The sequence below is a fragment of the Humulus lupulus genome, chromosome 4 (genome assembly GCF_963169125.1).
Source record: "Humulus lupulus chromosome 4, drHumLupu1.1, whole genome shotgun sequence".
Taxonomy (NCBI): Eukaryota; Viridiplantae; Streptophyta; class Magnoliopsida; order Rosales; family Cannabaceae; genus Humulus; species Humulus lupulus.
The window spans coordinates 246,493,746-246,504,501 of NC_084796.1; the positions used below are offsets into that span (position 1 = coordinate 246,493,746).

General features: G+C 31.8%; 3 protein-coding genes across 3 annotated transcripts; 2 read left to right on the forward strand and 1 right to left on the reverse strand.

Annotated features, from left to right (window-relative positions):
* Positions 1–272: 272 nt before the first annotated feature.
* Positions 273–2,656, forward strand: LOC133831571 (peroxidase 3-like). Its single transcript, XM_062261938.1, has 4 exons — positions 273–485; positions 841–1,029; positions 1,281–1,446; positions 2,108–2,656. Exons 1-4 carry the CDS (start codon positions 273–275, stop codon positions 2,509–2,511), a joined length of 972 nt encoding a protein of 323 aa, XP_062117922.1. The 3' UTR covers positions 2,512–2,656.
* A 734-nt stretch (positions 2,657–3,390) lies between these two features.
* Positions 3,391–3,990, forward strand: LOC133833131 (uncharacterized). The gene has a single exon (XM_062263388.1). It carries the CDS (start codon positions 3,391–3,393, stop codon positions 3,988–3,990), a length of 600 nt encoding a protein of 199 aa, XP_062119372.1.
* A 2,255-nt stretch (positions 3,991–6,245) lies between these two features.
* LOC133833132 (uncharacterized) lies at positions 6,246–9,704 on the reverse strand. Its single transcript, XM_062263389.1, has 5 exons — positions 9,147–9,704; positions 8,466–9,090; positions 8,379–8,383; positions 7,668–8,222; positions 6,246–6,977 (listed from the first exon to the last, which is right to left on the reverse strand). The coding sequence occupies exons 1-5, from the start codon at positions 9,702–9,704 to the stop codon at positions 6,246–6,248; spliced, it is 2,475 nt and encodes an 824-aa protein (XP_062119373.1).
* Between the last annotated feature and the right edge of the window lie 1,052 nt (positions 9,705–10,756).

A 10,756-nucleotide genomic window follows, 5' to 3' on the forward strand; every position in this document is an offset into this window, starting at 1 on the left:
TTAACTAATTAATGGTCATTTAAAAAGAAAAATTGTTTGTTGGCTGCAATTTCAGCATAAGATAATCACACACACATAGAAAGTCATATCAGTTTAGTTGGCAATATAATTTTGATCATTAATATTATATTTGCAGCAGAGAGATTAATTATATTATAAGTGAAGACTACGTTTCTAGCTATAATATTTGCCTATATATACTAGCACTCGAATTCATTCATTCACACCAATAAGTACTATCATTGCTCGTAAATACAAAGATATTTCTAACAATGATGAAGATCAACTTTCTTATATTGGTGTTTGTTGTTCTAATTAGTCTCTTGGTGGGCTCTGAAGGAGGGCAACTCACAAACAATTTCTACAAGCATAGCTGTGAAGAAGCTGAGACTATTGTGAAGAAGGCCACCGAGAAACATGTGGCCACTAACCCTGCTGTGCCCGCACGCTTGCTCAGAATGCATTTCCACGATTGTTTTGTTAGAGTAAGCAATCGTTTTTTGTATTTTGTTAAATGATAATTCAGACCTAAGTTTTATTAGTATCCTAAACTCGATTTTAGTCAAAATATTTTCAAATATAATCTTTCATTCTCGATTACATTCTCTGCTTCTTTGAACTTATTGCATCGCCAATCACCCATGATATGATCTTATAATTGAAAATATATTGACCAAAATCGAGTTTAGAGTATTATTTTGATCCATTTTGTAAAACTAAGTATCCAAATTATCATTTAACAATACATAAGAGCCGATTACGATTCGGAAACATACACAAATGCCAAAATAGTATTTTATCTTAAATATACAGGTATTAATATCATCATTATTATTTCAGGGATGTGATGGTTCGGTTCTGTTGAACTCAACAAAGAAAAATGCTGAAAAAGATGCAGCTCCAAACCAAAGTTTGTTGGGTTTTGATGTAATAGATGATATCAAAGCACAAGTTGAGAAGAAATGTCCAGGAGTCGTTTCATGCGCTGATATTCTAGCTTTGGCTGCAAGGGACTCTGTTTCCTACGCAGTAAGTGATTAGAACTAAATAAAAAATATAAGAATTAGTAAGGGATACTATTGGTGTTCAACACCACAAGTAGGTGACATACCGTTATTGATGCAATCTAATATCATGTCTTATTTATTTGAATGAATATCGCTAACCAAACATAAAGTATCACCTCATATAGTATTGAACATCTTAAAGTATAATAACAACACTCAATGTGTATATATATTTAGAGTCTTAATAATATCTTAATATGTATATATATTCAGTTTAAGAAATCCATGTGGGAAGTGCCTACGGGTAGAAGAGATGGAAAAGTATCAATAATGAGCGAAGTACAACAAAACATTCCAGCACCCTTCTTCAACTTCACCCAACTCAAGCAAAGCTTTGCCACCAAAGGCCTTTCTGGGCATGACCTTGTCGTATTATCAGGTACTAATACACATATCAATTATATATAACTAATCAAAGTAATTAATTATATATAATATACAGAGGTTGTTACTTACATGCATATTATATACTAAGGACCATTTCTCTTAACGTACATGTTCATAATTAGCTTGTATATTTATTTTTAAGAAAATAACAGCTTGGCCTTGTGTCTTTAACAAATAGGCGATCGATTAATGTGTTTTGTTAAATGATAATACGGATGAAGCGTGTTTACAAAATTGATCAAAAAAGTACCTTATATCTAATTTTAGTAAAAAAAAAATTCAAATATAATATTTTATTCTCAGTTCCTTGAACACTTTCTTCACTTCTCTCAGTCAATTGCATCACTAAAGACCCGAGAATTGATTTTATAATTGGAAATATTTTGACTGAAATCGAATTTTGGGTACTATTTTGATTTATTTTGTAAAACACAAAGTTCGAATTGTTATTTAACAAAATATAAAAAAGTTGATTGAGTATTTTCCCTTTATTTTTCAACGTCCAAGTCCAAGACCGTTCCCTCCCACCAAACAGCTTATTATTAAACACATATTTTCAAACTCAAGATAAGAAATTAATTAGTAATGAAAAATCACAAAACGACATGTCGTACGCAATAGTTGTTGAACATAATATATGTATATATATATAGGAGGACACACGATCGGAGTGGGACACTGCACTGCGTTCAACAACAGACTATACAACTTCACCGGAAAAGGAGACCAAGACCCTTCACTGGACAAAAACTATGCCAAACTCTTGAAGACCAAATGCCCTCCAAACGACCAAAACACAACTGTCCCAATGGACCCGGGCAGTGCTGTCACCTTCGACAGCAGCTACTACGGCGTCGTGCTCAAGCACAAGGGCCTTTTCACCTCAGACGCCGCACTTCTCACGAACAAGGTCGCCCGTGACACCGTCCAGGAGTTGGTTTATCAAAATGATTTCTTCGCCGAATTCGCACTGTCCATGAAGAAGATGGGAGCCGTTGAGGTCCTCACCGGCACGGCTGGTGAGATCAGGAACAAGTGTTGGGCTGTCAATTCTTAGAACGATAATATAAATATATGTATGAACAGGGAAGTCTCAAGTATCTGAAATCTTTGAGTGTGTGTGCATGTTTGTTCTTCTTTTATTATCTTTCGATCGAAGAAACAAACTGGAGTGTATTTATGGATTTTGATTGATGTTGTGATAATTGTGAATTTCATGAGTAGAAATTTTCTTTTCCCAAATTAAGCGTCTTTCTTTAGTTTCTTCACGTAAAATTCTATAAATTATGTGTGGAATAAGTATGAATTTAGATAAATATATATGTGAGATGGTGAATTTAAATAAATAGCTTATTAATTACTTGTATGTTAAAGAGAGACATATATACTCACCTAATTAAACACATTACTAGTTAATTTAATTAATTGTCACTACAAGAAATCATGTTTTTAACTACAAAAGTTTTAGCTATCAAATATTTTTGGTAGTAGTTAATTACCATTTGCTACTAAATTTTGGTAGCAAAATGATTTAACAATACCAGATATTACTGCTACCAAATATTTTGGTAGCATATTTATTTTGGTAGCATATTTATATTTTCAGCTACCAATGTTCTTTGTAGCTATATTATTGGCACAAATGAATAAATTTGCTACTAAATTTTGGTAGCAAAATGATTTAGTAGCAAATTATAATTAAATGATACTAAATACGTCTGCTACTATTTCTGGTTTTAGGAACATTGAACAATGAAACTTTGGAGCTTTGGGTAAGTATGTTTGGGACATTGCTAGAGACAAAGATAGCCTTTGGGTTAGATGGATTCATTCTGTTTATCTTAAAGGCCAAGATTGGTGGAGCTATAATGCCTCACAAAATTGTAGTTGGTATTGGAGGAAGATTGTTGAAGTCAAGAATGCTATTAAGGAAAAAATGGAGATGGAGGAGTTTAGGAACATGAAAGTTACTATTTCTGGTTTGTGTGGGAAGCTTTGGCCGAATCAATCACAAAAAGTTTGGCATGCCTTCACTTGGAACAGGTATAGCTTTCCTAAATACAAATTTATCACTTGGTTAGCTTGTCAAGATAAGTTGTTAACAAGGGATAGACTGATTCGGTTTGGCATTACTACTGAAAGTAATTGCCTCCTTTGTGAGCAGGCTGCTGAATCTCATCAGCATATTTTCTTTGATTGCTTCTATAGTAAAGAAATTGTTTCAAGGATCCTTTCTTGGGTGGAGATGAAGGTGACTCAAAGAACTTTAGAAGCTTGTTTGAAGAGCATTAAGAGAAGGAAATTGTCAAAATTCAGGAGAGATTTTCTTGTGGCTGTTCTGAATGCTGCTGTGTATTGCATTTGGGAAGCAAGGAATGTAAGTTTGTGGGAGCAAAAAGTCTATACTGGAAATAATATAGTCAAAAAGATTAAATATGATGTTTGTAATAGGTTTTCTCATTTTAAAAGAGAGAGAACAAGTAAAGTAGATAGAGATTGGTATGAGGCTTTGAGCTCTAGTTATGGAGCTTATTGATGGCTGTTGTATAGAGTTGTAAAGAAGTTGTTGGGCAATAAAATTTCTACTCAATTCTCAAAAAAAAAAAAAATACGTCTGCTACCAAAATATTTGGTAACATATTTATATTGTCAGCTACCAATATTTTTTTGTAGCTAAAATTAAATATTAGCACCAAATATAAAATTGATGCATTTTATATGATTTTATCTTTGTTTTTTTCCCATTTAGTGATCAATTCTTTGGTAGTAGAAATAAATTTATTGCTACTAAATTATATCATATTTTGGCACTAGCAAATAAAATATTTCTAGTAGTAGTATTTTTGCTACAAAAGTATTGGTAGAGATAGTACACAATAAAAATTATAATGTAAAAAATATATAAGAATACCAAACATAAAGTAATTAAATTTAGATTTGTATTATGGACTCTCAACAAATTAATAATATTTTAATTCGTAAAATAATTTTATTTTTTAAAAAATAAGATCAAGGTAAAAAAAACTAACTAAATGTATATGGACAAAATAAAAAATATCATAAGTACAATAACAAACTCGAAGGAAAATAAAAGTAAGAAACTACATAAATCATGTATAGGGATGCATATAACTTTCCTAAAACAAAGATATTGCATTGAACCTATGACAAGCTTCAGTTAAAAAACGCAAAATGGAAAATCTAATGGGAAAAAGCCTCTTGGGGGAAAAAAGAGCATAGTGACTATAAAACTATTCAAAATAAATAAAAAAACTAGAACCACAAAACTCTTTGGATACAACTTTTGAAAATGAAAATTGGAGAAGGAACTATAGTATTGCTCATTGGAATTAGTCAACCAATTCTATGAATTCCTCAGCCCACTCCACTCGAATTTGATCAATATTTTGTTTTGTGTAATCTTTCATCTTCTCTTTGCACTGTAATATATAAATGTAAGTAATAATGAATATTAGTCAATTGTATAATATAATAACAAAATATTCTATTTCAATAGTAGTTATATACATCTTACATGAGTAGTTAACCAATTGATAGGTCTAGGATTCATGCAAAAGTCACGCATATATGTCATTACATAATATCCACACTCAATATTCGATGGTTGTTGAGGACATTGCACAAATTCATAAAATGTAAATGACAAGATTAAAAGATATTGATAATTTAAATTTTCAATACAATATTATATTGTAATATTTTAAAGTAACTATCAAATGTAATATATATTGTGTGATATTATTTTATAACTTACCTTTATAGATTTCCATGTAATCTCTTTTGGTTGCCTATTTTTGGAGGTATTGTAGTAATCAAAAGCCCTAATAAAGAAATAAAATATTTACTAATAAATTTAAAGTAAAAATTAAATAAGACTAATCCATATCACTATTTAACTTACATTGCCATTAGACTTTTAATTTCGTTTCGTGGGGGTAGTCTAATTGGATCAAGCCAATAACATGTATCACGCAATGGATCAATTATTACTAGCATCCAATGATATCTGCTGACCATAAAATACGATATTGTATATAAATTAAGATATTGATAATGTAATTAGTTAAATAAATAAATAAATCTTACCCAATATGAATAGGAAGCAACCAAAATTGTCTTGTTTCTGTGTCTTCCAAGCGATTTGCCATTGATATTGTATTTTGTGTTTGACACGAATCCAAAGCCAAAGTTGGATGAAAGAAACGAAAATATTGTGCTCAATTTGCTTTTTCCAACTTTCGATGTAAGATCCTAAATATTACAATTGAATTTGTAAGACAAATAATGTTATTTTGTGCATGAGAATTATGTGAAAGGTATTTCTTTTTTACCTGATCCAATATGTTATACAAGGAGATCCAATTTATGTCATGGTGCCAAGGTGAATCACATCTTCAGGTGAAATAAATAAGTATTGCTCACTATCCAAAATTTCTGGGTCCATGGCAATACGAAATGTGTGTGAAGGTTCATAAAGTCGAACAGCTAGTAATACAGCTTTTACACTCTTTGGAACATCCTTGGGCATCTCAAATTGAATTGGAGATTTTTGCACTTCCTTTAAACTTGTGGAGGATGTATTGAGAGTTTGTGAAGAAGAAGGTTGATATTTTCCTTTACATGATTAAAAATCTAAAAAATATAAATTTTTTATTAGCATATAATAAATTTGCATTTTCAAAACTTTACAAAAAATAAAAATAATAACACACTTTATAGTTAATCAATTTCATCACTCAAAGTTATATCTTCAAAATCATCGAGTAAAGCTTATTCATCGGTATCGTCACTATTTATATCACTTTGAACTTGATCATTATGATTTATTTGAAGTTCATTGAACAATTGATGATTATCACATTCTATATCTTCAATATCATCCCGAATAAGATTAGTATCATTTGTCGTTGAATCAAAATTCACGCCAATGTCATTCGAAGATTCTTCTTGATATGCTTCAGAACTGTTGATAGTTGGATCTTCATCATCAACTTCACCATCCATTGGCTTTGATGGTATATCCCAGACGTGACGATGATTTACTTTTTGTACCACTTTCCAATCTTTATTATCTTTACTTTTTTTAATGTCATCCAAATAAAAAACCAAACTTACTTGATTGGCAAGAACAAATGATTCATCTTCAAACCATTCTGTGTTGATGTTGATACTAGTAAAGTTATATTCAGAGTACATTCTATCACTTCCATTGGTATTGTACCAAGAGCATTTGAACAATATAACTTTGTTCAAATAGAGGTAATGTACTTCCCAAATTTCATTGATGACACCATAAAAATCACATATATTTCTATCATATTCTGCTTCAACGTGAACACCGTAGTTTTGAGTTAAAAGTCTTTCATCTTGACTTTTTGTATGGTATCGAACTCCATTAACCATACAACCAGCATATGTACAAGCCAAAAAACTTGGTTGCATTGCAATTGCATACAAATCTTCTTGTGCTTTACCAGATATTGTTTCATTCATTTTTTTTATCTGTGATGGCAGATAAAATTATAAATGTAAGATCAAGACAAATAAAAAATTTAGAATATCAAACATTGATATTTAAACTTACTTTATTTTCAAACCATGTTGAAAATTTATTTTTTTGCACTTGATTGATATCCATAATTCCTTGAGATTGTAAGAATAATCTATGTTCTCTGTGTTCACAATAAGTACTATGAAAGATTATTTTTATGCTAAAACCTAAATGTTGTTAGAATTTAAAAAATAAAATTATAAACTTACGTTAAATATGATTCCAACTCAGGACAATTATTCAAAATGTACCATTGAACTTGGGTTCGTTGATCTTGAGTTAGTGTGATGGATGATTGTCTTCCAAATGGTCTTGTAGGTATGTTAAATATTGACAGTGTCGATTGTTTTCTAATTCCAAGGTAATCAGGATTGTGCTCAGGACGATTAAAGTGTGTTTCCATTCCATGAAGATACATTGAACAAAAGTTTAGTGCCTCAGTAATAATGTATCCTTCTGCAATAGAACCTTCAGGTCGAGCTTTGTTTTTCACATATTTTTTCAAATGACCTAATTCCCTGAAATTAATTATGTTTTCAATATATAGTAATAAAGAATTGTATTCAATGATTATTTAATTTTTTAAACTTAAGTTATAGATTTTGTTACCTTTCGATTGAATACATCCATCGCATTTGTACTGGACCACCTAACTTAGCTTCTAATGGCAAGTGAACCATAAGATGAATCATCACATCAAAGAAGGCAGGAGGAAATATACTTTCTAATTTACACAGCGTGAGTACAACGCCCTTTTCCAATTCGTCTAAGTCTTTCACATATAATGTCCTCGCACATAGCTTTTTGAAGAATAATGACAGCTCAACAATAGCATCCATTACTTTCTTTTTCAAATATGGCCTTAAACCAATAGGTAACAACCTCTGTAATAAAATATGACAATCATGACTTTTCAACCCAAATAACTTTCCATCTTTCATGTTAACATTCCGAGAAATATTTGCAGCATATCCATCAGGAAATTTTACGGACTTTATGAACGTACAAAATTCTTGTCGTTCCTTCGCTGATAATGTATAGCATGCTACTGGTTTGAACCATTTGTTCCCCTTCTTTTTCATGTGTAGCTGCTTACGAATATTTAAATCTTGTAAATCAAGTCTTGCCTTTTCAATATCTTTAGACTTCCCATCAATACTAAATATTGTACCAACTACACTATCACATATATTTTTCTAAATATGCATCACATCCAAATTATGTCTTAGTTTTAATTTAGGCCAATATTCTAACTCCCAAAAAAATACTTTTTCGCCTCCAGTTCGTGTTATTTTCATAACATGCATCCTTCATTTGTTGCTTATCGTCCTTAATGATCTTATCATTTTTACCTGCCCTACATTTCCATACACCTTTTAATTTATTTAAGATTTCATCTCCTGTTAAAATACTTGGAGGTGAACGTCGTTCGATTGTACCATCATACTCCATATCATTGCGCCATTGGTGGTTCAGACACAAATATCGACGATGACCCATGAAACATGTTTTTCCTCTTATTCGAAATGAAGATGTGTCATCTTCACAAACAGGACAAGCTTTATAACCTTGAGTGCTATACCCAGATACAGTACCATATGCTGGAAAATCATGGATCGTCCACAATATTGTTGCACGCATTGTAAAATATTCTTTATCAATAATATCAAAAGTACGTACACCATTTTCCCATAGTTTTTTCAGCTCATCGATCAGAGGTTGTAAATAGACATCTATGTCTTTTCCTGGAGCACGACGTCCCAGAATCAATAATGCCATCATTAAGAATTCTTGCTTCATGCATCTCCATGGCGGCATGTTATATGGCATTAGTAACACTGGCCACATACTGTACGAGTTTGATAAATCACCGAATGGATTGAACCCATCTGTTGCAAATCCAAGCCTTACATTTCTAGATTCTTTTGCAAAATCTGGATATTGTCTATCAAAATCCTTCCAAACCTCTGCATCTGCCGGGTGTCTAAGCACACCTTCTGTATCAACACGTTCTTCTTTATGCCACCTCATATCAGATGATGTATGGCGTGACATAAAAAGTCTCTGTAGTCGTGGAGTTATAGGAAAATATTGCATCTTTTTGTGTGGGATCTTCTTGCCTTTAGTTCCTTGGAATTTGTATCATTCAAGACCACATATAGGACATCTTTCAGCATTTTTATTCTCTTTCCAAAATAAAGCACAATCATACTCACATAATGAATAGTTTCGTACCCTAAACCAAGATCACGCAACATTTTCTTAGCGTCATAATAAGATCGTGGAATTTTATTGTCTTTGGGAAATGCTTTCGAAAGTAAGTCGAGCAACAAATCAAATGATTTGTTACTCCAACCACACATCACTTTAATGTGCATTAGATTAACAATAAATGTTAAGATTGAGAACGTTGTACATCCAAAGTATAACTCCTTTTCAACTTCTTCAAATAAGTCAGGCAATGTATTCATTTCATCATTGTGCTCATTTGAATCTCCAAGGTTCACAAAATCACTCTTCCTATGATATTGACTAGCTAAATCTTCTAATGCTGGTCTCATATCGTCATTGTCTTCATCATCATCACTGTCATATGGTATGTCCTCTTCACTGTTTGATTCTACTTCTTCTTGATCTTCGTTTACTTCTGTGATATCTTCCCCGTGAAACTCCCACATAACATATTTGGTATAAAATCCTTTTACGAATATATGACGCTCAATTGTCTCTAAGTCATGATAATATAAGTTCATACATGTAACACATGGACATCGAATCTTATTTTCACCATTTAAATGCAAAGTTGATAACTTAATAAAACTCTTAAGTCCATCAAAATACTCTACTGATAATCTATTCTTTTGGAAAATCCAACTTTTATCCATCATTTCTCTATTATCTTTCTGTAGAGTCCAAGAACTTTACTTAGCTAGTTAGATAGTAGTATTATAGTATTTATAGTATTATCTTTATGACTGTGGATTTTTGGTTCAGACCGGGAATTATTTGGACACTCATAGTAGTACTTGTAGATTTTCTAAGTTTAACCTATAGTTTGAGAATATTAATTTTAACCTAAGGTTTGATTAATATGACTAATATTAAGGATAATATTTATTATACTATAAGGTTTAGATAAGGACCAATAGGATTTTAAGCACATGTTATGAATGGGTGATTAAGGATTAAGTATTTTGGGGATTAAATTTAATAAGGGTAAAGTTTGAATGCTCTAAGGTCACTCAGCAGCTTTGAATACGTTTAAGGACTTAGTCAAGGCTGTTTACTCCATTCAAACTTAGCTAAAAATGTGTAATTTCGTGTTTAAATAATCAGCGTGTGCCGATATATCGCAGCTATAGGGGGCGATATATCGCAGCACGTAGATACGGAAAACACGAAACGATACACGACTGCCTCAGGCATACTGGCCCAGGCAATATATCGCCTACAGGGGGCGATATATCGCCCCTCTCAGCTTATTTTGAAAGTTTTTGAATTCTTTTTCCATTCAGCCATTCAACATCTTGATAAGTCCAACACCTTTTTGAACGAGTCTTCAGCCTCTGCTGAACGATTATTCAAATTATTTTCACCTAAAAAGCCATTATTTTTATTCAAGTGAAATTAAGATCCTTTCATTCCTAAACTCTATAAATAGGACCTAGTACCCAGCCATTATTCATCTTTTGCTCTAAGTTCAGAGGCTGCAAGTTGCTAGGTGAGTGTG

What these genes read in the sequence shown, in the direction of transcription:
- LOC133831571 (XM_062261938.1), top strand. Translation starts at nt 273, where the DNA reads ATGATGAAGATCAACTTTCTTATATTGGTGTTTGTTGTTCTAATTAGT. An exon ending in TCCACGATTGTTTTGTTAGA is followed by an intron (nt 486 to 840) that starts GTAAGCAATCGT and finishes TTATTATTTCAG; the next exon opens with GGATGTGATGGTTCGGTTCT. An exon ending in GGGACTCTGTTTCCTACGCA is followed by an intron (nt 1,030 to 1,280) that starts GTAAGTGATTAG and finishes ATATATATTCAG; the next exon opens with TTTAAGAAATCCATGTGGGA.
- LOC133833131 (XM_062263388.1), top strand. Translation starts at nt 3,391, where the DNA reads ATGGAGATGGAGGAGTTTAGGAACATGAAAGTTACTATTTCTGGTTTG.
- LOC133833132 (XM_062263389.1), bottom strand. Translation starts at nt 9,704, where the DNA reads ATGTGGGAGTTTCACGGGGAAGATATCACAGAAGTAAACGAAGATCAA. An exon ending in CAAATTCCAAGGAACTAAAG is followed by an intron (nt 9,091 to 9,146) that starts GCAAGAAGATCC and finishes CCACGACTACAG; the next exon opens with AGACTTTTTATGTCACGCCA. An exon ending in AAGCTAAGTTAGGTGGTCCA is followed by an intron (nt 6,978 to 7,667) that starts GTACAAATGCGA and finishes CTGCCATCACAG; the next exon opens with ATAAAAAAAATGAATGAAAC.